The sequence below is a fragment of the Peromyscus leucopus genome, chromosome 6, assembly GCF_004664715.2.
Source record: "Peromyscus leucopus breed LL Stock chromosome 6, UCI_PerLeu_2.1, whole genome shotgun sequence".
In the NCBI taxonomy this organism is placed as follows: domain Eukaryota; kingdom Metazoa; phylum Chordata; class Mammalia; order Rodentia; family Cricetidae; genus Peromyscus; species Peromyscus leucopus.
In genome coordinates, this window is record NC_051068.1 from 116,120,819 (window position 1) to 116,148,789 (window position 27,971).

General features: G+C 41.3%; 1 protein-coding gene across 1 annotated transcript; it reads right to left on the reverse strand.

The window, feature by feature from the left end:
* Positions 1–39: 39 nt before the first annotated feature.
* Positions 40–27,971, reverse strand: LOC114698248 (calcium-activated chloride channel regulator 2). Its single transcript, XM_028876795.2, has 14 exons — positions 27,428–27,971; positions 26,463–26,600; positions 24,395–24,545; positions 22,214–22,322; positions 20,567–20,726; positions 17,877–18,104; positions 16,317–16,547; positions 14,533–14,710; positions 13,476–13,582; positions 10,302–10,526; positions 7,571–7,841; positions 5,385–5,555; positions 2,693–2,923; positions 40–1,861 (listed from the first exon to the last, which is right to left on the reverse strand). The coding sequence occupies exons 1-14, from the start codon at positions 27,611–27,613 to the stop codon at positions 1,419–1,421; spliced, it is 2,829 nt and encodes a 942-aa protein (XP_028732628.1). The 5' UTR covers positions 27,614–27,971; the 3' UTR covers positions 40–1,418.

The window sequence follows — 27,971 nt, forward strand, 5'->3', positions numbered from 1 at the left end:
ATCCGTGGCTGATATGTAAAATTAAATTAATTATAAAATAAAAATATATAAAAAACAAAGAGCCTTGATCCACCCTGATTCTGTCTTTCTGTCTGTAAAATAAGAAAAACACCTGAGAAATTGAGCTCCTTACCCGAAGCCCCATCTCTGTATTTTACCAGTCAATCTGAAGCCACAGAGAAGCAAATGCTGGCTATTGGGTGTAGCGTCAATGCAGGGCAGAAGGACGCAGCTCCACTCTGGGACCTGGGCTGGAGAGGCTCCCAGCTGTGGAGATTTAGGTACTGGAAACTTAGACGGCAATGGCGGACACGGGCAGTAACAGGAATTCTGGGAAAGCAGCTGGAGCAGAGGGAATCCCTGGCTGTTTTTCTCCCACTCTGCCAAATCTCTCACTTCTGGCTTCATGTTACTATTCAATAATATTTTTTAAAAAGAGTAAGTAACTTTCGATGGTTTTTATTCTGTGTTATCTCTGCTGTCTCCTTTCTCTGCCCTTGATGAAGAAAGGATTGTAGATTCTTATTTAACTAGAGAACATAATTTGCTAGTTGCTTCTAAATGTCTTTCTTTCCATGACCTCTTCTTTCAAATAGAGTAAAACTGTATGGTGTACATATTAAAATTACTTCAGAATAATGTTTTTTATTCTTTACTTAAAGCCTCATGAGAGCTGTAACCATTTTTATTCAAGTATTTCCAAGGTAATAACTTCAAAGCTGCTTCAATGGGACTAAAATCTTACAAACAATAAACTCTGGTGACCTCTGTCACAGATCAGCACCAAGGAGTAAGGACAATGGCCACACTCTAAGGTCTCCACTCACAGTGAGGAAGGGCCTGTCCAAGCATTGGTGGTGGAATGAGAGCCATAGCGAACTTAACCAAAGGAGAAGACATGAAGAGCCTGTAGTGGAGACCTCAGCTCTATCACAGCTTGGTTGTCAGTTATAAACATGCATCCTGCTCTGCACAGATAAGCAGAGATGAGAAATTAATCAAAGTAACACGGTTGCTTCATACAGTCAATTACACTGCCTAATTCAGACCCAACCTCCTTTTCTGTGCCTGGGATATTTTTTCCCTCAACTTTAATAAAACATGCTTTTCTTGACCCAGATTTGATTTTGCCCTTACCTTGCCTTTCAAGACATTACCTTGAACAATATTTTTAAAAATTATTTTTCCATAACTATAAAATTACTGTTTTCTAACCATTCCCCCCAAATGAGTATTATAAAAGCTGGCTTTTTGAGGGGGGGTGTCTGTCTGTTATATAAAAACCTGAACCATGATTATATAAATGCCCAAATGCATTTCAACATAGTGTTGATGCTAATTTGATTTTGTTGGCATTTTTTATGAATGTAAAGGCCATGGGCATCATATCTAGGAAGGAAGGTACTATGCACATTTGTTCATAGCAATTTTGTTCCATTCTCTTTCTTTAATTCTCTCTTTTTCCTATTTAAAGTGCAGTGTGCTGCAACTATAATAAGGCAGACCATTGCTATCAAACCTACTGCCACTAAAACTCCTTTCAGTATTAATTCATCTCTGCTAAGTGCAGGAGCAGAATTTTGGGAAACAGACAGCGACACCAGGGCAATGTTAGATACATCTGACTTCAGGGAGTTTTGATCCACTGCTCTCATGGCCACATACACTACGTGGTTTTCTTGCATTTCTCCATCAGGTTCATGTTCAAGTTCACTGGTGACAAGCTTCGGTGAGAATGTAAATATCTCCCTTGTGCCAGCTTGCTGAGGATTTAGCTCTGAAGTGTTCACTAAAATGGCATTGTTAAAGTCATCTCGAATACTCTGTAGATTTTTACTCATTCTTATTTCATAGCTTGTAGCTGAAATTGAAAATACATATGGGAAAGTTTAGTCACTGAGTAAAGTTTTTTTAGTTTATTAAAAATGAATAATGAAAATGGTCACAAAAAAGTCAAGCTATAAGGGAATATACAACTGAAAAAGTACTAAATATCAAGTCATAATGTAAAGATTGATGCTAAAACCTGTGCCAGGAGAGCTTGGTAATTTTTAAAAGCAAGATCCAGCATAATCAAGATGTCATCCTCCCTACAAGTTATTATGTAAATTTTAGGTTGCTTTATTTGAGCTGTCTCTAGGTCTTGCTTTAACTAGTGAAACATTTTGTAAAGGTTATACGGAAAACTATTGTGGGATATTTGATCACACTGTGTGAAAATGTGTTGCTGTTTTATTCTGCTTGGTTTAATAAAGAGCTGAATGGCCAATAGTTAGGCAAGAGAGGATAGGTGGGATTTCTGGGAGAGAGAGAGGAACTTGGGATATTAATCAGGTGTGCAGATTTCACCATGAAAATACATAGGAAGTCGGATGTACATTATGGAGAAGAGAAAACAGCCACATGGCAGAACATAAATTAATATAAATGGGTTAATTTAAGTTATAAGAGTTGTAAACAAGTCTAAGTTGAGGCCAAGCTTTTATAATTAATAAGTCTCCGTGTAGGGGCTGGTGGTCCAAAGAAAGTCTGACCAGAAAGCTTGCTACAGAAAACAATAAAAATGACCACACACACACACACACACGCACACGCACACGCACACGCACATGCACACGCACATGCACATGCACATTGAAAATGAAATACTGTTTGTAGAAAGTTAGTTGTATAAAAATGACAACAAACCTACCCTGGCCCTGATCGAAGTTTTCTCCAGGTGCTGTCCAAGAGAGGATTACATCCTCTTCTGCTTTTATGGCTTCCAGGTCAGTAATTTTGCATGGTGGAAACATGTCAGGATGGGGGCCAGCTGGAACTCCCAGCACTGAGAAGGAGCCCCCAGAACTTACTCTACTGAAGCCCCACTGCTCCTCCACACCTCTGTGGCCAGTTTTTTTTGGAGCATTCATTTGAATATTATCTGAAGCACAAAGAAAAAGCCAAATATCAAATTACAAACCTTCTGAACAGCCTTGACAGATTGTTGAGACATTCATTAGAACAATTGAGTTTACTTAGTCAATAATGCGCTCATTCATCCATTTATTCCCTCCATACATATTCTTTGGGGGCAGATTGCTGCCCTATGAATCAGACCGAACAGTCTCCCTCATGAGATTTACAGCCATGGCAGTCATATCAGCAAATAGATATTTATAAACTGTGACTAATACAGAATAATAAAAAGGCAGGGTGCTCTGCAAGACCACATCATTTATGGTGGTATTGAAGTAACATTCAAGTTTCCCAAAGGCTGAGTTGTTCAGGTAAGAAGTGAAGGAAGAAACATCCTGGGCAAAGAGAACAGCTTGCATGAAAACTTACATGCAGGAAAGGTGCAGGTTAGAGAGACTGAGCTAAGGAAGAGGGTGGCTGCAGCTACAGCTCAGAAGTAATGCATTTGCCTAGCATGCAAGGTGCCCTGAGGTTCAATCCCCAGCACTACAGACAAACAGAGAGTGGAAGACCCTGAGATGAGACAGAAGAACAGTAATAACCGACCTCAGGGATTAGTGTAGCAGGCTTAGGGTTTAATCCCAGTGCTGTGGGAAAGCAGGGATGGCATGATCCATCATTTTGCCTTCTCACAGGTCCCTAGAAAATGGATCAAGCTTCAGTAAGCAAGAGGCCACTTAGAAAGAGCCATTCGATAGTCACCAAGAGAGAAGTCAGTGGCAGCTTTCAATCGTGACTTCAGGGCGAGGCAAGAAAGGGTAGTTTAGTAATTTGCAGACAGCACGAGTTGATGATAGATTTGAATGTGGAGTGGTGAAAGAAAAGACTCATAAGGAGCAAAGAGAACCGGTTTTGACAAGTTTTCTTCTGAGCTCAATACACTTGATTTAGCATGCACACATAAATAATAAACAAACAAATATTTTAAAAGTAATTCTTAAAATAATTTCTAATTGGTGTAATTTGATAAGAGAAGATGGCCAAGGAGTCAGAGACCAAAAGTTAGGTTTATGATTCCTCTAAAATAGAACTAATTAGATATGGGTTTTAATATTTAAAAACATTTAAGCTAGATTGAATAACCTTAAAATTATGAATTTGGGGGTTTTGGCATATAACTGTTATCAAAACCATATGAATTAATGAAGCTATCTAGCAATGATTTTTAATAATAGTAAGTGGTATTCACTGTGTGTCTACTATGGCAAGGTATTTTTAAATTATATTGCTGTATTAAATACTTCATTCCCCTAGCAAGGCAATGAGGAGGGTGAATTATTTTGCCATACACTTATTGCTAATGAAATGGAGAGACACAGAGTTACGCTGCTCTCCGTCACACAGCCATAAACGGAGGAGCTGGGCCTCAAGCAGAGGCAGTGCCATTCCAGAAGGGAGGAGGGAAGACCTGGGAGGTGGGGGTGGCTCAGCCAGGGAGCATATGCCCAGGGTGCACAAGTGTTTGAGGGCCATTCCCAACACTGCAAAAACAAAAATAAAAACAAAACAAACAAAACAAATCAAAGCCACTCAAGATGAGAGGGGGGAGTGCGAGGGAGCGAGCTTGTCTCAAAATCCTCCATTTTTAGAAATAAAAATGATTGGAAATGGCCCCAGAGATTGCTTTTAGAGACATCACAGCATAGGAGGTTTCTGTTTTATTTTGGACGATGCTTCCTAACAGGAACTAAAATAATATTTTTCTAGAAAGACAGTGTATACCTCCTATTTATTTTGGCACTTTTATCTGAAGGGTAGCAGAACCTCTGATCAGTTGTCTATAATAGCCAAGCTCATGTTTATTCAGAAATTCACTTCCTGCATTGATTTCTGGGGCTGTTTGCATCATGCTTTCAACTTTTTGCTTTTTGTCTAAGTTTCTATAAAGGAAATATGGGACCCAATAAATTGTAAGGAGTCTCTTTGTTAGTTATTGCAATCAAACAATCACAAGACAGTATTCAGAATAAATTACTAAAGTAATGAGAGGATCAGTCTGTAGGAACTGCCTATTTTCTGTATTCTCTACCACAAATCATTAAGAATTGAAAGAAGTAGTCAATTGAGAGAGAGAGAGAGAGAGAGAGAGAGAGAGAGAGAGAGAGAGAGAGAGAGAGAGAGAGAGAGAGACTGGGGACTGAATCTTGGTTCATGCCAGGCAAGTGCTCTACCACTTAGCTGTAGCCACAAACCTAAGCATGGTTTGGAAATTTCATGTCTCTCTCAGTTTTTTTCCCTTCTTCCCTCTCTCAGTCCTGCCTCTGCCTCCTTGTCTCTCCTTCTCTTATTTCTCTTTCCCCCATTCTTCCTTTATCCTCTCCCCCTCATCTCCATCTTCTGATTACACACACACACACACACACACACACACACACACACACACACGAAATAATATTGCACACATTCACAGTGCAAATGGTTCTTACCGTTTGCTATATAACCTGGCACATACATAGCATGGCTTCCTGGAACAGAGTGGTCTAGGGTGCTTATGCTGGGAGAGTGATGGACATGCACTGTCAAGCTATATCTACCACTTACAGCAAAGGAGAAAAAATACCTGGAGTAAATTCCATCCCTTTTTATAACGTCAGCACCTGTGCATATAGACAAACATTCTGTGTTAACATGTCATCAGAGTTGATTGCTAATATTTAATGAGTTATTAAATATGTATTCTTCTTTCTGTAGACAGCAAAGAGCTCTGTGCTCATTGATAAGCACTAGGGGAAGCTAGAATGTCAAACACATAAGATTGTTCCTTCCAGGAATGAAAGACCTGTTATCCACCCAGAAGGCTGGGAGCAGGTGTGCTTTCTAGTCTGGTAACCTTTGTGCTATCTGTGTGGCTAGACCCTCACCCAGACTCTTATCATAAGTTTGTTTTTCTCAGTCTGTAGAAACTTTCTTTATGGGATTGTCACATGTACTTCATGACGAGTTTCAATGTAGTCAGTCATGTCTGATCTTTATTTAGCTTATTTTGTTCCTCAAAGAGATTTATGTGTGCCTTGTTGTGCATACAGGTTTGAGTTCAATGTCACCAGAAAAGTTTTCATCAAATTGTGCAGTGCTTACATGTGCCTAAAACGACACTTTGTGTCAGACTATTGAATCTGAACTGAATTGCTTTTTTGCCTCCTGCAGATGGTGTCTCTGTAGGCTGCGATGGTCTCATATCCCCATCTCTGCAAAATTACTTCCAACTTGGCATATGTTACTGTAGCTACTTTTGATATTATCATGCAGTTTAAAATGCATCATAATTTCTTCCTGTGATTACTTTGTCTCTGAAAAGTTGTTTTCTAAAGCTGAATAACCTATGAACATATCACTCTGAATGCATCCAACCTCATTACACCTATTTCAGAGATAACACTTTAAAATCATCTTGAAAGCTTTCTCTCTTATGATCCAAAATAATAACAGAATATATTGTACTAAAATATATTTACAATTAAAAAACCAATAGTAATTTCTACAGAAACAAAGCATTCTTAAGATTATTTATGGTCATATGGCCATACTTATTCACCCCTTTGAAATAAAAATCTGTCTCCAAAAGATAAATTCAAATGCACAAACATAAATTTTCTTGTAAGTTCAAGAGAAGCGTTTGTTTAATAGTCTTGAATGAAATGCTAAACAGCTTTGGTTGTTGATAAAAAAGTATGCAGCTAGTTGATTTCCTCAATAGAGGACACACGGCACTGCCATTTAGAGTGTAAGAGTTCCCTGAGCTGCAGCTAGCAGGCTTTGGTTCCCGCCATTGTGCCTTGCCGTAGGGACACTCTGAGAGCCTGCCCTTCCTTGCATTGTGATTCTCAGAGGGCAGCACAATCCAGAGTTGAGTCCACAGCTCTAGGCAGAAAGATCTGGACCCCAGGACGGCAGTGCACTCAAGGCAGCCTGTCACACTGGGTAAGCAGCCTGCCGTATCCCATGGTCATATCAGTTCTCACATCACACCTCAGGCTCCAAATGTTGACATTGTGTTATTATTAAAGTGCTCCAAAACCAGCTCCCCCTACCCGAGGGACAAGCCCTGCCATGTGAGAAAACTGAGGGGTCTGTTTATATAAAATAAGTGGTAACCACCTTACTCATGAAGATTTAGATTTTTTTTTTGTCAGTGGAAGAAGAAAATCTTGGCATTTAGATGGTCTACCTTTGTTGAGAAATTGCAAAGGGAGATTTGTCCACCCTACAGGCTTGGTGGCCACCTCTTCTCCTACCGTCAGAAGGAAAGGGGACAGAACCTTCTCTAGGGAGTCAGAGAACTTGGGTTTAAGTTAAGGATCTGTACCAGGACAGCTTTGAAGCTGACTGCCTCTGAACCTCAGTTTTATATCTATAAAATGGGTGGGTAACCGCATCCTCTCATGTACATCCCTCCCAAAGATGTGTGTTCAGTGGAAGCAGAGGACCGTTCCCAATAGAGGAGGGCCAATCTTTGATCAAGAGTCATGTGAGCAACTGGGTTCCTCTTTAAACAAGCTCTCAAGAATCGGGTAGGATTGACTAGGAAAGCGGTTGAGTGAAGGGATTTCCCAGGGGTTAGGAACACCTACCGAACTTCGCCACAGTGCAACTCCGTGCGACTACTCCTTACCTGCTCCATTATCCAAAAGTTGCAGCACAATGGGATCTCCAGCCTCTGGCTCGACTGTAGCCACCACAGTGGCATTAAGAATAGGATACAGACCCTTCCTCACGTTCGCATAAATTATCACCGGCTGAGGAAAATAGGTGCTGTCTCTTTCCGCAAAGGCTTCCACAGTGGCTGGGGATACGGCCAGGCTGGAGGCTCGGGAGGCCACTGTCACTTTCAGGGCTTGAGGAGAATGGTGTGTGTTGTTCAGTATATAAGTCCAGTGCCCAGGCTGCAACACAAGGTGTTGTTTTTGTTAATCGTGAAGAAGAAAAAAAATCAACACTTTATTGATGCTGAATTTTTTTTCAATTCAAGAAAAGACGTTAGGACAGGTACTGTTAGTTAAGTGGTATCTAGTCAGCCACTGTCACTGTCGGGCAGCTCCAGAGGGTAAATACATCCTGAATCGATTTGAGGACACGTTTTGCCTCCCAGTTTTAGGACATCATGGCAGTCACCTCAGCATCAAAGGACTCTGCACTGATCAATCTGGACTTCTTTATTCAAAGTTAAATAGTTCTTTTTTAGAACTGGTAAGATTATATAAATTAAGTGGACCATTGTGGGATCCATCAACATCCTGGGCTAATATAGAAGCACATTCTTCTTTTGTTCCATACCTCTCAAGCCCCAGAAATTTCAAAGAACAGAAAGTACCCATATCACTAGAACATAACCTACTGTCCTGAACAGTTCAGAGTGGTACAGTACCTATGCCCAGGGATTTTTTTTAAAATTCTGCTCCCTGTCATCCTCTTGTTTATACAAGCCACCTGGAAGAAACAATATTTGAAAGAACAAACAAGACTGAGATTTCTATGTAGCAGAGTGGTTCCTTTTGACTAAGCTACACCTGTCTCTTTTGTTAGGACTCCTCGGCTGCCAATGTTTAACCTCTGGAAATAACAGAAAAGAATCAGCAGAAACTCAGTGGATCAAGGTGAGACTCGAGAAGACGGGTTTGGTTTTTCTATCATCATAGAAATACAAGAGACAAGAGTCCTGAAGTAGGTATGGCATTCTGGGCACAGGAAATAGATCATGGGAAGGCTCAAAGACAAAGTGGAGCTGTTGGTAATTCAAGATGGAAGAACCTGAGAGTAGCACCATAGGCTGAGAGTGAGTGATGGGAAAAGAGGGAAGCGGAGAGGCCCAGTAGATAGGCAACAAGGGCTGTTCAGGACAGCACCGAGAGCAGGGGCTGGACCACTGGACCTCCACAGGAGGCTGGGAGCCAGCATGAGAATCCCGCAGACCTGACTCCTCATCAAGCACTGCCCTTATCTGCCCACTCCCATTATTGTGTTGTTTTGAGTCGGGGTCTTGCCGTGTTGCCCAGGTTGGTCTCAAACCTCAGACTCAAGCATTTCTCCCACTTCAGCCTCCCAAATTGCTAAGTGCTGGGACGATACAGATGTTCCACCTGGCCCAGTTTGGCAGTGGCCACTTCACTGGATTCTGAGCTGGCAACCTCCAGTCTACCCATCAGTGGACCCTTCTGAGGCCTGCCTCCTGCTCAGAACTCTGTGGAACTTTTATGATGAAATGCCAACAATTTTGGTTGCCGCTGGCTTCTGCCCAAGCTCCTACCCTTCTCCAAAATATGTCCTTCTCTGTTCCTACTGAACTTTTCTGCAAATTGATTGTGCTCATCTCACATAAGGGCCGTGGATGCCACCTCTCTTTGTTGCTCTCTTGCCTGACCCTTTCATCTGGATTGGAAACACCAAAGAGAACCTTTTTGATCTGGAGGTTCCTGCCACATGTCTGCTAGTGATGCCATCAGTTCAAAGGCAGACAGTGAGAGGGGAGACCTGGGTGCTTGACTCAGGCCTCCCTGGGAGATGGCAAAGTGTGTGAGTCCCATGGAGCAAGGCTGGCCAGAGTCCTCATTGCTAGGGAGCTTCCTAATTCCCATCCTCATGTATGTTCTAGTGGTACCTGGTGCTTAGTCCTAATCAGGGTGTTTTATTCTAAGTGCAAGACCCAGAACATAGTAGGTACTAAAAAATTTACACATTTTATTAGTAATATTATAAAGTCTATATAGGTCTGCTCCCAAACATATAGGAAATTATGTTTATATGGCTCTCTCTTTTTTCTTTTCTTTCTTTCTTTCCTTCTTTCTTTCTTTCTTTCTTTCTTTCTCTCTTCCTTCCTCCCTCCCTTCCTCCTTTTCCTTCCTTCCTTCCTTCCTTCCTTCCTTCCTTCCTTCCTTCTTTCTTTCTTTCTTTCTTTCTTTCTTTCTTTCTCTCTTTCTCTCTTTCTCTCTTTCTCTCTTTCTCTCTTCCTTCCTTTCTTTTTTGTTTTTTTGTTTTTGTTTTTTTGAGACAGAGTTTCTTGGAACTCATTCTGCTACCTCTGCCTTCCAAGTGCTGGGGTTAAAGGCATGTGCCACCACCGCCCAGCCTGGATATCTCTTATAAAGAAAGATAGAGGTTTCAAAAAAACTACTAATGCTGTAGAGAAACATTGATCTCCATTGTGAACATAACAGTTTTATCTAGTACTTAACACTGTGGACATGATTTGATTGCTCCTCTTAAATTTTTAACATCCACAAAAATATTTTTATAATGTTTTGACATGTCAGCACCTTTCCTTACACAACACATTTAAGCATGTGACGCACTTGCAAGCTCTACACTCGCCTGAGCACCATGAGTTGTGAACAGGCTTCCGCACTGACCTTTGCAGTTCCTGGAAACTGAATGATTGCTGTCCGAAAGGCCAGATTGATGACAAAGTCACTGGTGTTGTATTTTCTTCCACTAGGATCCAATAATACAATCTCAGGAGGACCACTGGTCTGCCACATGACTACAAAAGTTGTGTCATTGCCCACAGCGCTATCCACCGTCACAGATTTTAAAAGTTGGTGCTGGGGTTGCACAGTTTTGCACACGCTTTCAAGCTGTTAAAGAGAAAGTTTCTAGTGAACACATCACATTTCCTTTTTTTTTTGCCTTGTGTTTATAATGAAAAAATGAATAGGCAATATGTTTAATTCAGATGTGTATTGTACACATAAAGATCAAAGCAAAATATTGTACATTGCATAACTAGTTATAAAATACCTTCTTACAGTTAGTGCAAGTACAATGCATTATTATATTTGTTTGTGTGTGACTGGGTCTCGAGTAGCTCAGGCTAAACTTCAATTGCTGATCCTTCTATCTCTAAATACAGGGATTATAGCTTCATGCCCCCAAGCCTGGCTTCACTGTCCATCTGTTTGATTGTTTCCTTGTGATGCTGGGGATTAGACAGGAGCCTGCACCTGCCGGGCAGCTGGTCTGTCCGTGTGCTGCACACCCAGTCGGCTCCATCACCCTTCAAAAGTGATGTAGCTGTTCTCCTGCATCTCCCGTGAAAAAAGCACTGGCTTTACACTGCCAATTATGATGGTGAGCGCTCAGAAGATTGTGTTTGTTGATATGCTTAAAGGGTTTTAATTCGTATAACTGTATCTTTATGTTTTTACAAGTTCTAGTAAGAAATTAAAAAAAAAACAGTTTTAAAAATTGTTGGCCTGCAGGGATATGTGCAGGAAGAACACTGTATACATAATAAATAAATAAATCTTTAAAAAAAAATTGTATGGTGGTTGCATTTTTGTTTTGTGAGGAGGCTTAATGATATTCTCCTTCAGGGTTCCACTCACATTCCTGTCAACAGCATGACGCTCTCACCAGCATGTCGTCTTCCATCTTTTTGGCATTAGCCATTTTTGTGGGACAAGTGAGATATCTCGATGTAGTTTTAAATCTTTATTACTCTGATGATTAGTTATTTTAAACATCTTTTCATAACCTATGGGCTGTTTGTAAGTTTCTTTTTGAAAAACATCTGCTTGATCTGTTGACTATTTGTACGTCTCCTTTAAAAAACTGTCTACTTGGGTTTATTGCCCAGTTCTCGCTGGGGTTTTTTGGTTGTTGTTTTGATTGTTTTTCTTTCTTTCTTTCTTTTTTTTTTTTTTTGAGACCTGGACTCACTATGTAGCTCTCTGACTCTCCTGGAACTTGCTCTGTAGACCAGGCTGGCCTGCAACTCACAGAGACCCTCCTGCCTCTGCCTCTGGAGTTATATGGGATTAAAGGAGTGCACTGCTACATCCAGCTTATTGCCCACTTTTAAAAGCTGGGCTATTTTTGCTTTTTGCTAGAGTCCTTGGAGTTCCATCTATTTTGAATATTGGCCACTCATTAGAAGCACAGTTTTTAAATGCTGCCTCCTTCCATGGGCTCTGTCTGTGTTGGGCTGATTGTTTCCTTTGCTAAGCTTCTTTTTAGTTTGATGTAATCGCCATTAGTTGATTTTCGTTATTTCTTTATTTCTCATGCTTTGAGGATCTTATCCCCTGTCCCCATCTCCCCCACAAAAACACCCTTGTTCATCCTCAAGTGCTGCACAATTTCTACCATGTTATCTTCTATGTCAAGTTTACAAGGAAGAACTTTATCTATGTTGACTTGGGTTTTGAAATTGCTGAGCGATAGGGGTCTGCTTTCATTCTTCTGCCTGGGAACATCCAGTCTTTTTTAGCAACGTTTATTGAAACGTTTGTTCTTTCTTCACTGTATATTTGCGCCCTTTTTGGTCAAAATTCAGTTGGCTAGCTGAGCACAGTGACGCACACTTGTAGTCCTAGCATTTGGAAGCTGATGGAGGAGGATTGCTGAGAGTTTGAGGCCAGCCTGGACTAGTGGGCTACCCTAAAGAACAGTTTTGTTAGGTAGACTACTATCAGTGGGCAGAGTTTTTCATTAGCACTTAGACTATCTCTGGAGGCCTATAGAGATTCTGTCCAGATGTCTACTGTCTGCCAGGCTGGGAAACCTTCTGTGATGCGTGTTTCCCTTTTATGAATCTTCACTTTATCTTTGACCTTTGATCACTTGATTACAGTGTTTCTTAGGGCATGTATTTGACTTCTAGTGGTGGGACTATTACCAACTTTACTGTGCATATATCAGCTGCGTGTTAAATATTTCCTGACAATAATTCACTGAGTTCACTGTTTACATCAAGCATAACTTGGCAGGTTTACTCACCATCTGTGAGGAAATTGCAGGTGAAATTCTGTTTGAAACATTATTCAGTTATGCCTAAACCCTTTAAAGTATTTAAACTGAAAAAAATTAATGGTAGCTTGATTAGACGACATTTTTGTGCCCCAAATCTAATAAGTTGTGCTAATTAAGAGGCAATCTAAAACTGAGGCTGGTGGCTTATGCCTGTGATTCCTGTAGTTAGAAGATGGAACTAGGCAGACCAGCAGTTCAAGGCTGGCCTGGGCTACATACAGTCTAAACCACGTAAACCCTGTATCAAAATAAAACACACACACACACACACACACACACACACACACACACACACACACACACGGCAGGGTAAAGATATAGAAATTTCTAAAACTTTATGAAATAATTAATATTCCTCATAAAAATGAGAAACTGTAAAGATGTGGAAGCAGCCAGAGTGAAACAAAGTGTGGCTGAGGGGAAATTAATGGAACTGAAAAAATGAAAACACAGCTTCTTATTTTTGTTTTGGATCTTGCCCCACCCCACCTATCCAACCCTACCCAACCCCACCCCACTCTACCCTACCTCTAGCTGCATTTTCAGTCATTAAGAAGTCATTTTATGAACCTGGAAAGCTGAAATGGTCATTACAGGAAGGAACTATGGAAATGAGCCACACAGACATGAGGTAAAATGACTCTAGGCTCTGGGGACACCAAGAAGCTCATTAGAACCTTCTGCACACAGAGAGTTACAGATTCAAAGAATAATGTGGATGGTACAGTCCATCTGGTCTGCCCCCTCTACACATAGAAGACTGAGGTTCTGACCTGTAAGCTTTGCTGGAAAATGTCCCCTGTTCCAGAAGAGATCCTACTGAAAGCTTCAGTCATTCTGTTGGGATTAGATTCATCTGGAATGAAGAACTTTAAACCTCCTGAAACACATGATTTGAATGCCAACTATTAAGATAGATAGATAAAATAAAGATTGTATCTCCTCTGACACACTGTGTCCATGTTAGTGTGATGGTCTGGAGTTGGTAGGAGGGTCCTTGGCTCATTGTGAATGACATCTCACACCACTATGAGGCAAGTGGCCATAGGGAGGTGATTTTCAGTGTAAGTTCATGGCTGTTTCCTCAGGCTTTAGTGTTCTGCCCACTGTAGAAGAACTCAGGAGATACTCAGTGGGTAGTCTTAGATCCAAAATAATTCCTAAATGATGCAGATTAAATGCTAGTCATTGCATTGCTGTGCATTTGCAATTATATTCTGAGAACACCATTTTAAAAAATTCCAATAAATCTTAATTTTCAATTTGTTTGATTAAATTTTTTTTTTGGCTTTTTGAGACAGGGTTTCTCTGTGTAGCTTTGGAGCCTATCCTAGAACTCACTCTGTATCCCAGGCTGGCCTCGAACTCACAGAGATCCACCTGCCTCTGCCTCCTGAGCGCTGGGATTAAAGTCATGTGCCATCACACCTGGCTTGTTGGATTAATTTTTATGGAATGTAAGATGAAATTATTCTTTGCCTTGTCTAGAAGAAAGCAGGCATGTATCTTACAATGCTGTTTGTGTGTCTACTCTAGAAGTTGTTACAGTTAGTCAATATGATTTTAGCTTCACAAATATGCATTCTCAGGCTGCTTTAACAAATCATAGAAATACTATTTTCATTAGATGTACAAAACTCCAAATCTAGAGAAAACATTCTAAAATTGGGAAAAATTTTAGCTAGTTTGATCAATGATTTGTGTGTTTTAAGAGAAATCTTTCTCTCACCTTTTTCCTAATTAAGACATGTAATCTGGGTTTCATAGCTGAGCTTTGTGCATTCAGCTTTAAGGGTATGCTCTAAAAGATGCCACTTTGGGAGGTTTTACCTGTAAGATGTGATAACTCCTCCAGTTTTCTGACTGCAGAGGAACCCAGGGCAATGGAGTGAATGGTGGATCCGCTGCTCATGGCGGTGAGCAGGCAGTTGTTTATGTGTTCATCTGCCCCACTGGTCACCAATATCATGACAGAGCCATCGGTTCTTCCGTTCCTCTTCTCAATGACCTGAACATAGACAGCCACCCGTTACTTAGAAGGAAATGTGATTTAAATTGTCTGACTTAATAGAGGAATTCATTCTCATGTACAGTTGCTACCAGTGTTACCTACAGCTCTTCAAGGTCTCCTATGTTCTATGACCACCTCCCAGTTGATCCTCACCTCACTCTATCACAGCACAGTTGTACAGACTTTGCCTCGGAGAAGATATTGTACAATTATGATATGAGACCCTTGCTTGTGAGATCCAGCCAGTGACCAGTAAGAGGGCTGAGAGCAGTGGTTCTCCACCTTAGCTACACCCCAGATCAGTGACATCAGAACCACAAGACGTGAAATGTGGGCATCATGGGTTTGTTTTTGTTACTTGGCATGCCTGAGACTGAATCTAAAGTCCCATTCACTCTGCCACTGAGCTCCATTGCCACCTCCTATTTTTCAATCAAGCAGTGTCAGTGGGCAGCTCAGGTTGAACAACTGTCACCTAGGGGCGGCAACAGTGCTAGCTGATGTCTTGCTTTCTATCAGATGCTGATTTAGATCAGTTCTGCCAATTCTGAAACATACATCTGGTCTTAAGTGTGTGTGTGTGTATGTGTGTGTGTGTGTGTGTGTATGCACTGGTGTGTGGGTCCACACGTCTATGTAGCATGCATCTTAAATGGTTCTTATTAATAAAAACAAACCAAGGGGCGAGTTATTGGGGTGAATGCTGGAAGATCAGAGAAGCAGAACAAGCCACAGCCACCTCACCTCGCCAGTTCCTCAGCTGATCCTGTTTCCTCAGACTGGAAGTCTCCAAATGCATCTCAGCTGAACTGCTGCTCAAAAGTCTCAAAGCTTAACCAGCTCTAGTTCCTGGTTGTCATGCCTCATATACCTTTCTGCTTTCTGCCATCACTTCCTGGGATTAAAGGCGTGAGTCACCATGCCTGGCTGTTTCCAGTGTGACTTTAAACTCACAGAGATCCAGATGGATCTCTACCTCCCAAGTGATAGGATTAAAGGTGTGAGTGCCACCATTTTCTGGCCTCTATGTCTGTCTAGCGGCTGTTCTGTTCTCTGAGCCCAGATAAGTTTATTAGGGTGCACAATATTTTGGGGAACACAATACCACCACACATCTATGTGAATATTAACTTATTTATCTTCTCAGACCCTCTTGGTTCTTATCTTTGAAATCTGGCATGTCTGTAGGCAGAGACCAAAAATGCTCATTTTGCCTTGAAACATACAAGGATAACAATTGCCACAGCTGGGGCCACTTCAGAGTAAACAGGGATAGTTTGGAAAGACTCTAGATGGTGCTTAAGTCCGTTAGCCAAGCTCATTGTACTTTTTTATTTACTCGTTCTTTCAACAAGCAGCTCTTAATTCATTATTATGTTGGTTGCTTTGTTGAGCTGAGGGAGTGCAAAGGGAGTAAGAAACGGGTCCTGACTTGAGGAATGATTCATCATTCCTCTCTAACAGCTGAGGATGCTATGACCATGCTACAAGAGAACACCCCGTTTCCAAAAACAAACAAACAAACAAAAACAAAAAAGCCCCAAGCCTGAGATTCAAAATGAAAAAGCAGGTAGTGACAGCAACTGAGCTCAGGGGCCTCTACCTCAAAACCCCTTTTAACGCCTGCACAGGTGTCCGCTCCTTCTTCCGTGGACGCGGTGGTGGGCAGATAGGAAACCAGCAGCCTCCGGTCATCGGCACTGTTAATTTGTTGCAGCTGGGCTCTGATTGCTCCTTTGCTATCAAAAGTGACAATGCCCACAAAAGTATGAACTTCAACAACCTGCATTAAGTACAATTCAGCTGCTTGTTGCAGTCGAAGGAGTCTGTCTGCCTAGGTCCCCAAAAGAGAGAGAAAAGGAGAAAGTGACATTTGATTGGTAGACCCACGATGATGAAGAATTCAATTAGCAAAAGTGTCTGTTCGTTCTTTACAGACACTGTGCAGTTCTGTGAGTTGTAAAGAGTGGCACATTTTTTTCAGTTAATTGTGTACTCAACACACAATTCAGCTAATTGTGTGTTGGATGTGCAGGAGAGAGTGCTGAGGAACTATTCACAATTAAGATGACATACTCTCAGCATTTCACTCCAACTCAGAATTTAACAATGTATGATGTCAACTGAGAACAGGTTTGTAACTGATTCCTTTTTAACTCAGTCCAAGTGAGCAGAAATATTACAAAGGGATCTGGTAATAGAGAGGTGTGGTAGTCTGCAACACCAGTGTCCATCCCTCTGCTATGGTGGCCACTTGAGGCTGGGCACTTTATCTATAGAGTGAGCATAATATTATGTTTATTGGTTATTATAGTTGCTAAAGAATTGCCTTTGATATGTACATGACATGCACTAATCAAGGATAGGGATAATGCTACCACTAATTCATTAAGGTCACTTTTTTGATGGCTCTGAAGGGAGGTAAGGGAGTGAGCAGCTGCTCATAGATGGCTGTGACCTCTGCTTCTTGAGATCTCCCTTGTTATCCAGACCCACCTCTCACACTTCTTAGGACCCATCACCAATCTAATGTCTCATAGATACCTCAAACTAGACAACATTTTAATTTAGTGCCCTCCACCCCAAATATTACTTCTCTTACAAGCTTGGAAGAAGGTTAGTATGGTGGATGAGACATGGTCCTTGAATTCTGCCTCAGCCTTTCGTAATTATGTGGGCATGGAAAACATTACTTCTTTGTAACTTTGGTTCCTTTCGTCACAGAGCACAGGGACTGAGTAGGAATTCAATAGCTTTTGTTTTCATCATGGTGGTTGTGCTGTCTTTCCCAATCATAGCCTCTAAGGGTCACTAGAGTGACTAGTGACTAGTGACTAGTGACTAGTGACTAGTGACTAGGCTAGGCAACAGCTTTAAACTGTATCTAGGTTTTAGGAAAGGGTCTTGGGGGAGAAATGTTACAATTAGCGGCAACATTGGGTTGCTAATGGGGTTAGGGACTCTGTGTGGATTTCACTTATGTCACCATAATTTCTGAGCCTCATTCTGAGTTTGCCCTACCCATTCCCCAAGAAAATAAGATACCTTGGACTCTTCAAAACCTTTTGTTCCTTCCTGCTTCATACACTGGAAAAAAACAGAGCTAAAACCTGATAGGGGAAACTAAAGAGTGGTTTTCGGTCCTTAGGAACCAGTGCGTTACCTCTGCCATCTTCCTGGACACGTCCATCACTAAGCAGAGGACTTTGTCCCCAGCCTGCATGAGGGAAAACGTGGGAGGAGGAGGAAGCTCAACCCCACTCATGGGGAGGCTGTGATTAAGGTCAGAGGAGCCTGTGATTACGTCCCAGGTACTTCTGAGGCTGCACACTTGGTTCTGTAGGTTTGGGGCTTCACGGTTGTGGGTGCTTGCGTTACAGAATTCAACCACCTGGAAAAGAACAAAAAGCATCCTTCCCAGACCAGAGACACTTGTGCCCTCCCTAGGCCACAGGGAAAAGGAGGACAGAGCTGGCAGCAAGGTCATGGCTTCCTTTTCTCAAAAGTGGCAGCAGCGAGTTTGCAAACAACCCTTGACACCTTTTGCTTGAAGTAGTAGCACCCTGTGGTCACAGAAGCAATCTCTTGTAGACGTTTGTTTATGCTGAGAAAACAGAGCAGACTGTGTATATATACTTCAGTCTTAAACAGAACAACTCCTTCTCCTCCCTTGCATGATACTGTGTTGAAGAAACACCCTAAGAGATGTTATCCTGGCCAGCCCATTCTGTGGAATTCCATTATGTGACACTGCATCTATTCCACGGATCAGTCAACATATACTGATCTAGTTCAAATATTGATCTCTGTGAGGGTAAGATGAGGGCAAAACAACTTAAATCTACTTCCTGAAACCCTTTTCCCATTTAGAAATCTAAATGTAAATCATTTAATGGTAATCAACCTATGCAAGCATCCCCCCTTTCAAGTTATAGTTGTGACACTGCAGGGGAATGCCTGTCTATTCTCAGTGGCTCCGGCCCTATAAAGAACAAAGATTAGAGGCACGGGAGCTTAGAGTTTGAAAGAACTTTATAGGTTCCCTGGTCCCATCTCTGACTCCACAGAGGAGGAAGCTTAGCTGGGTAACACCCGCTTGGTTTTTCAGTGGGGTAGAGTCAGGAGCACACCCGTGCTGCTTCCTTTAGTGCTTTTTACCCCTACACTTCGTGACTGTAGCAAGGGGATTTTGAAATTTTTGTGACTGGATATATTCGAGTAGGCTTTTGCAAAGGGTTACCAAGATTTTATCTACTCACAAATAACATGGGTCAAATATCAAAAACTGGGTTCAGGCCAGGTATAAAAGTTATAAATTAGAAAACAGAATGGATAAAGGCAAGAACTAGAAACAGTCAAGTTCATGTTGCAAAGGATTCCTACCATCGATTAAAAACAGACTGAAGAAACAAGTTAGAAAAAAGGAAGAAAAGATGGGAGTGGGGGAAGGAGAAAGAAGAGGGAGGGAGAGGGAAAGTGGACAGATAGAGAAAGACAGATCCAATGTAAGCACAATCAGTTAGCCATGAAACAGGGAGAATACTCCAGGAAGACATGTACCCAACACACTCCCAGCCTAGCAGACAGAAGATTTACAGATAATGACTTTCAGGTCTTTGGAAAGTGCAATAGACAAATGAAGCCACACAGGCTGTCCCATTAAACCTATCAACCAGCCAACTGCCTTGTAGTGGGTAGCCATTCCAGCTTGGATCTGGAAGTTTCAACCCCCACTGAGACTCTGGCAACTGTCACACCTACGAGGCAGGGCCAAAGGAGGCATCTGGAGACCCGAGACCCGGATGGGCGAGTGCTCTCTCTGTTCCTGGACCCTAGACAGTGGAGGTTGACTGAGCAGAGCTCCAGAGAACACTGCTGGACTGTGATACACCTTCCCAAGACCCCGGAAATCTACCTATCCCTTCATTTGTAAGTCACCCACTAAATAAATCTTCCTTTTAACTACGTGGAGTGGCCTTAATAATTTCACCAATAGTGCCTCCTTTCTAACTCTATGCTTTCTCCTAGTGCAAGGTTCTGGTGACAGTGGGGACAGTTTGTCATGTGCGTGACATTCTTCTTAAAGAAAATGAACTGGCCAGAGAGAAATCCTGTAATAGATTACTCTTAAATATCATGGTTTTGTTTGTTTGTTTTGTTTTGTTTTTGTTTTTCAAGACAGGGTTTCTCTGTGTAGCTTTGTGCCTTTCCTGGAACTCACTCTGTAGCCCAGGCTGGCCTCGAACTCACAAAGAGCTGCCTGGATCTGCCTCCCAAGTGCTGCGATTAAAGGCGTGCACCACCACTGCCTGGCAAATATCAGGTTTAGAATGGAGTTACACATTCATCTTTTTAGAGTTAATATGAAATACTAGTTGACCAGACTTGGGTGCAAAGCTGAGGATCAGTTCACTTTCCTGGGCTAGCTTGCTTGTCTTTTGAAGTTCTAGATTTTCTCAAAACAAAGGAAAGAGAGCCTTAAGTGAGAGGAATACAGTTATTTGTTCCATCATTCTTGCAAGCCTCATACCTCTTCCTATGAAATGACACAAGAAAGGAATGCCAACACATGGGCAGCTTGTTTTGTGGCCTCAAAAGTCCTCTTTTTAAATACTCTCCCTGGAAAGTGGATTTTTGCTTTTAAAAACAATCTGTATTTATTATCATTTGGAGGAGACAGATTTTGTTCTTTTTGTTTTTAATATGTAGGAGAAAGACTAAATTAACTGTAGCCCCCCCACTCTAGTATAGTGACTCTTAATTATTCTGATATTTACCTACATCAAGCATATCTGTGTGTCTTAGAAAGACATGACAGCCTATAGGAGTTTGTCATTCCAAGGACATACTTACTGAAGATAAACTTTGCATGAACATTATTGATCCAGTTGCATTCTGGGTGCTGTTGTAGAGGAATGTGCATCCTTCTCTGAAAAGCTTACTAATGATACAGCCTTCCTGGGGACAAAGGCCCTTTTCACACACAAAAACTCCAGTGATGTCAGATGAACACCTAAAAAAATGGAATGAGAAACTAGGAATTGGGTATTTTTAGAAATATGTTTTTTTCTTGATTATCTTTCTAATAGTTTGTTTCAAGGATTATAGCTCAGTAGATATGTATAAAAAATTTTAAGCCGGGCGGTGGTGGCGCACGCCTTTAATCCCAGCACTCGGGAGGCAGAGCCAGTTGGATCTCGGTGAGTTCAAGGCCAGCCTGGGCTACCAAGTGAGCTCCAGGAAAGGAGCAAAGCTACGCAGAGAAACCCTGTCTCGAAAAACAAAAAACAAAAAACAAACAAACAAACAAACAAAAATTTTAAATGTTCTCTTACAGAAATTTATTAACTTAGAAATACAGTCTCTCTGTTTTATTTTATAGCCTTGAATTTGGACGAGGGAGTTTTGTATTGCCAAAACCTTTAGCAACCAGAGTGAGACAAAGCAGGACAGAGCTCAGAGGGACTCTAGGAGAGGGAAGACCAAGGAAGGACAGGGGCAGTAACATACCAAGCCAGTGCCCCATTGGATATAAGGGGAAAGAGAGTGAACTTGTAATGGACAACTTTGGAAAGATTCCATCTTTACTAAAATATTCTGAACATTGCTATCTGAGTGAGAAATGGTGCCATTTAGAAGTGATACTGATGACGCATGTCTACCAGCTGAGGATGCTCTCTGACCCAGAATTCTTGGAAGACTTTTTAGATATATAGATTTCCATGCATAAATATGAAATAGCACATGTATGATGCTGTGAGGGACAGTGATAATTACAACCAAAAAACGTTGCTATTAATCTCCATGTCCAACAAGAGGGGACTGATTGAATAAGTTATGGCATAACCACACAATGGATCACTAATTATTTTTAAAAGGGGGAGGAAATATATATTCATATCTATTTGAATTTTCTTGATGAGGCAAAATAAATAAGAACTGAATCAATATTGTTCCTAGAAATAGAAAGGAGACAGTGGTAGATGGTGAAGAACATACTGTTTATAGTTCACGGAGGAAGCAAAATGCAGACGGTGGCCAGCGAGATGCTGAGGAACACGACTTTCCATTGTTCATATTTGAATCACATAAATATTTGCCCATCTTAAAATTCAATAAAAAGTAAGGATAAAAAAAGAAGAATTTATTCCTTACTAATATTTACTTGCCATTAACTTATTTTTATTTATTTTTTAATAACATAATAGCTAAATCAAGATAAAAATGCCTACTTTCTTATCTATCATTTTAGTTTTTAGCCTTTTGTGACAAAGTCTTGCTATGTAGCCCTGGCTGACCTGGACCCCACAGTGTGGACCAGGCTGACCTTGAATTTGTAGCACACATTCTGCCTCTGTCTCTCTAGTGCTGAGGTTATAGCAACAAATGTCAGTGTGTGTAGCCACTTACTGTAAAAATTATTCTAAAGCCCTTCTAGTTTTTGAAATTTTCAACGTATTCAATCAGTAGTGAATTTTAAACATGAGAGAAAACACTGACCTTGTGGCTTGAATTTCATTCCGCCCATTCATGTAGAATGGCTTGTCGTTGTTATATTCATCAAATACACCCCAGCGGAGATGGGCCCATTCATGGACGAACACCCTGCCTGTAGAAGAGAGAGTTTTGGCTTTCTGAATGCCTAAAATCTCAGCAATGGGCCTTGCTAATCAACGTAGATGCAGTATCACCTGACTACACTCTTGTTCCAAAGAGTTGAAGTCAGATTTTTGGTCCTTTTCCTCCCTCTTCTCCTACCTCATCCTCTGCCATCATAGAAAAGGCAGCACGAAAATGTTTGCTCCCAGGACTGTGAGGAATCATCTGCTTGGCAGCAGTGGCAAGGAGTCCCACCTTCTCCTCCCCCTGAAGCTGTCTAACAAGTTTTTCCTTAGCTTCATGCAAGCAGCCCAGTAGATTAAGGACTTAGAGGGAAGAAGTACATCTTTGCAATCAAATAACTTTTCTAAGGTTAGTTGCTCTCCTGTGGGACGTTCCCCAGTCTACATCGATGACTGAAACCAGGGAAGAAGGAAGAGTCTGAAAAGATCACAGCATCACCACTCCAGCCTGGATGCTCCTTTTTCCTTTACCCTTTCTCTAACCCTTGTTCTTGGAATTCTCATTCTTAACATCAAATCCTTCACAGTTTTATCTTGTCCTCTCTAAGATTTCTTTCCAAGGTCAGCTCCGCAGTTAATTGTTCTCCATGGAAGCTTTCCAGGTCAACACCCTTGTCTAACCAAAGCACACATTCCCTTTTTCTGAATTAGTTTAGGTTCTGTAACTCGGGACTGCCTGCTGACTGAGCCAGGCTGTGGCACATTGTGCAATGTTTGCATCTTGGGAGGAAACAACCACAGCTGAGAGTAATAAGGGAAAGTATGTGCTGACTCATGAATCTAGAGACACGGATGAAGTCATATGCAGGGCCAGAGAACATCAATCTCATGGTTAGTTGCCAGAGAGGGGAAAAATCTAATTTTTAAGAATTTTGTAAAACATCCTGATAGATTGCTTTACCTCCTGCTTGCTAAGCAGGAATAACAAAATGTACTTAGTTTTAGATTTCATAAAAAGATAAAAATCTTTTAAAGGCCCTATTTAAAATAGAACCAAAACTGAAATTGCAGATTGAAGGTAGCACTGGGTTGCCTGACCTGTTTTACTAGTATCTCCTTCAGACCTCACACATGGTCCCCAGTCTACAGGCTGGGGCTGGTGACTGTAATCTTTCTCCTAAGTGTCAGACACTGATATCTGACCACAGTTAGACATCTGTAGGACAGTCCAGTGTTCCTCACCATCATCTTGCCTAATCCAGACCCATGGCTTCCCCTTTCCACTGCGCCCATTTCCCAATGCCTTCCTTGTTCTTGACGTCCATGCACACCTCTGGTCTTCCACTCTGCACCCAGCCAGCCAGAACTCCTTTCTGGAATTCTCAGCACTTAAGGCCACTCAGACTTCATAAGAAAATATTTTAAATGAAATTGGAAGAGCACTTGGGGCATGGAAAATCCTTGTTGCTTGTATTCCAGGCTCTGGTCCTTTCCACCTTGCTGCCTCAACTCAAGCCTCCTGAGCACACTGCTGCAGTGTTCTCCTGTACCCTTCCACATCCAGCTTCTCCTTCATTGACTCTAGCAAGCCCAGTTATGCACACGGACAGATGCACCTTCTGAAAATGATATGGTGCTGTTGTTCCCATACACACGATGAGCCTTCAGTGGGGACTTCCTAGTGTGGATATTCCGCAGCGCTCCTATCACCTGGCTGTTGGGTACATGTTGGCATTTCCCTGCATGCCCAGCCTGTGCCCTGTCAGTGGGTCTAATGTTTCCCTCAAAAGCCTTGAGTTCCTCTGCAACCTCAGTACTTTTCACATGTTTCCTGCTACTCTCTCTTCTTTTCACCAAAGTGCTGTTAACTCCTCCTTTGTAAGACATGTCCCGACAACCCTTGGCTTGGTTACCTTCACTAAATTCTCAGAGCACCATTCTATCTAACCAGGTTTTTGGTCTTCCTGGCTCATTCTGCCCCTCTCCTTCCATGTGCCTTTGGTCTGCCTCCACCTCAAACGGAAAGTCCTTGACAGGCTGAGGGTTGTATGAGATCTCTTCTGTACCAAACACAAAATACTGTGCTGTCACAGGCTGTGTTTTTATGATCAGAACTTACCTCTTGAGCCATATCCTGCTGCTAACTCATCATTTAGCAGGAAGCTAGGGGTGAAATGGATGTATTTCCCTGCTTTTCCACACCCTCTGTGTTGTAGCGTATATGGATCATCCCCGTGTACCCCATTCTGCTCAGTTACTATGACATTTGCCTAAATTAAAACAAATACATTTTAAAGAAATTTAAGCTATAATTTTACTGTATGTAATTATACACAATTTTAAAACAGATTAAAGGCAAAAGGAATAACTCGGGGTTAGAGTTTAGATATTCCGATAGCTAATTATTAGCTAAATTCTTTGGCACTTTCAGAAAGATCTCTTTTAAAAGTTTAGCCAGTTTCCATGGAACTTCTTTCTCTCCTTTATTACCCTCCCATTTTCCAGAACAAAATATTCTCAGACATCAACACTGTAAAATTGTGATATTATGACACTATAAAAGCCATAAAATCAAGAACATTTACTAGTATTTACACATCATCCAGGACTGCACAGTAAAGAGTTACAGCAGTTTCCAGTGAACTCTCCATGGGTAGTCTATCAGTGCGGGCAGCAGGACATTGTTTGTGGAGCCTCTTCTGTACACTGTATCCCCATCGTTCATTTCCATAATCAGATGGAGAAGGATCCTTCACTAACTGTTTGCTTAACTGACATTGTGATGTTAAGGAAAATTGTATCCAGGACATTTGATCATACTACATATGCTATACTTATACCTCTCATAGGATCAGGGTACCCAGTTGTATCTCAGTTGTATTGAAGGTCAAGTTCCTGAATGTAATCTTTATAGAGACTGCATAGCTTGGTGCAAACAGTGTAGTTTTTGAAGTTAGATAGATATTCAAACTGTCAGTAATTATTAATTATTTGCATGGAACAAAGTCCTTAACTTATGTGAACATAATTATTAATTTTTTATAATAGCAATTAATGAGATTGCATAGGCAATATATATGTATATATACATATACAATATACATATATATATTGTATATATATACATGCCTCAATTGAAGGTACTCAATGGCAGCTTAATAAACACTAGATTTTCCCCACTTTGTTCCAGTTCCCTACTTATCTTCATGCCAAGCACTGTCAAATGCTTCTATCTGATGAAAAACCAAATGCTTTTGTAAGCCTCTCAACATCTTCATGCCTTTGGGCTACAGTCTACATTTCTAGGCCATTCAATTTCTGAGACAATCTTCAAGGGAGAGCTAAGAATTAAAACAGTCTGAGGAAATTTAAACCAAGTGACACAGATTAAAATAAAAGTCACGTTTTCCATGCCCTAGCTCTCCTAATGGCACTGTAGCTACAGACACCAAGCCCTCCACTGCTGAAGCCCTGAGCTCCTCTCCATGCTCCGATGCTAGCTCTTCTCACATACACGTAGGACTCTTATTCATAGTAATTTTCAAAGTGCTTTAGCATTTTATAGGTGCATACCAATGAATATTTACATATCATCTGCAGTTTATTAATGGTCTTCAAGGTTAAGTTATTCTGTTGTTAGAAAAGAAAATGGAGCCACGTTCTCTTTATCACAGCCTTTTGGCTCACTTCTCTCCATTCTCCTTTGAATCAGCATGTAGGCCTTAGTTAAAGGCAAAACATTCTCATTTTGACCACAGTTGCATCTTTACATGCATGGATGGCTCTCCGCATGGACTTGACGGTTCCCAGCACAATGACAAGTGAAGACCACCAGAGTTGGGTTGTGCTGGTCCCTGCTCACCCTCAGCAGCATAAACCCAACTTTTTCCTTGACTAAAAACTGAGCCAGGATCTTGTGCATTACAGAATAGAGATGACCTGAGAAGCAGATTCATCAATGGCACATGACTGAGTTTGTGACTGAATAATTTACACTTATATTGTGTTTCCATTTTTTCTTCCTCATAATCATTTATAAAGGTCTATGGGATGAGGTCCATACACTTTCTCAGCAATACTCTTTGCAGTAGCATACCTCTGTCTCACTACCAATGACAAAGTATATTTTGAAAGTTTTTCACCCTTAAACTGAATTGGGCTCTTGTAAGAGAATCCAAAATCCTTACCTTTTCATAGGATTCTTGTTTTACTTTGCTATAATTATGAGCTGTCCAAGTGGCAGGTATTAAAATCTGTATATTTCTGAAAAACACTCTTCTCTTGGTAGCATTGAACAGGTAAAAGGAAGCTTCAGTTATCATCTCCTGTAACCAAACAGAAGGAACACTGCCACATGTAAATCCTTGATTCTCTGATGACACATAAACACATAAACAACAGTGAACAACATTCATTTTGAATAAACCCATGAAGGTTTCCTTGGAAAAGACATCAAATGGCTACCTGAAAGAGATTTTTAGTACACCGATTATGTGTTGGAGCTTGCCCTCATGCTTTCCCCAAGTTTCTGAAAGGGTTTTAAGCTTTTACTGAACACATCTTTATGTCATAGCTATGGGCATGTTCAGGCCTGTACCTTTTAAGGATATTATTTTCACTTTAAGCAATACCTAACAAAGAAGCTCTTAGGTAATGATCCTCCCATACCATGCTGTAGTAAAAACTGTCATTTATTTTATAGAACACTGGGAGAAAACAAAGAATATTTCTCTCTGGCAGCCTACATCGACTTTCTCCCTTGAGAATTCTCATTCTTGACATGAGACACCATAGGATGATCTTGACACACCCCCCATCCTCCTCTATCATTCAAACATCCGGCTTTCTTTCACCAAAGCCAGCTTTAATTTCTCTAAGCTGTTCTCCAGAGAACAGTCACATATGAAAACTATGACCAAACCCTGAAGCCAACAGATGGTGACTAATAAAAAGATAAAAGAAATCTCTATGAGTGGGACTACACACAACTGTGTGATCTAGCCAAAGCGCCCACATCATGTTATCAGCATTGTCTTTAAGAAATACTGGCCTCTGTACTGTTCAAGCTCAAACCTGGTGGAATTAACTTCCTAAAACCGGTAAGAGGTCTGAACAATGGGTTCATGGTATCAACCGCATAACTGCCACTCACCTTAATGTTTATAATCAGGTTCAGATTCTCGGGTACCCGAGGGTTAATCGCAACAAGCAATCCGTCGTACCCATTGTCTTGAAGCTTCACTGATGCTCCCAGGAAAAGAAGTTCTGGACTTAGGGCAAACAGAAGAGTCACAAGTCTCAGCCTGTGGACAGGTCCTGTGTTACCCCTGTGGGTCATGTTGTAGTGAAGCCTCTGGTATACTCACAGGGAGCCTGCTGGGTACCTTGAGTCAGGTGATCAATGTGGAAGCAGATGGCTTCTTCTTGAACTTGGAAGGCCTTACAATACATGATGAAGGAGTTGCCTTCTCTGAAAAATCCGGGGTGGATCTATCTGGGGCATGTCTCTACAAGTTCTTCTCTAAGGCAGTAGCACTCCCCTGTTCTGTGGCTAAGCTTCTTTTTGAATCATAGTTAGAAAAGAAACTTCCACCGCTTACTAACTTCATATCTTCTCAGAAGGAAAAGGGGAGTGGGGCAAAAAGGAGCTTCGGAGCAAGGGCCTGGCAATCGAACACTGAATTCAGTCTGCTACA

Excerpts from the sequence above, each read along its gene's own strand:
- LOC114698248 (XM_028876795.2), bottom strand. The coding sequence starts at position 27,613 with ATGACCCACAGGGGTAACACAGGACCTGTCCACAGGCTGAGACTTGTG. Across the intron at positions 13,583-14,532 it reads GGAGTTATCACATCTTACAG|GAGGTTTAAAGTTCTTCATT; the intron begins GTAAAACCTCCC and ends CATGTGTTTCAG. Across the intron at positions 10,527-13,475 it reads TTTTCCAGCAAAGCTTACAG|CTTGAAAGCGTGTGCAAAAC; the intron begins GTCAGAACCTCA and ends TCTCTTTAACAG.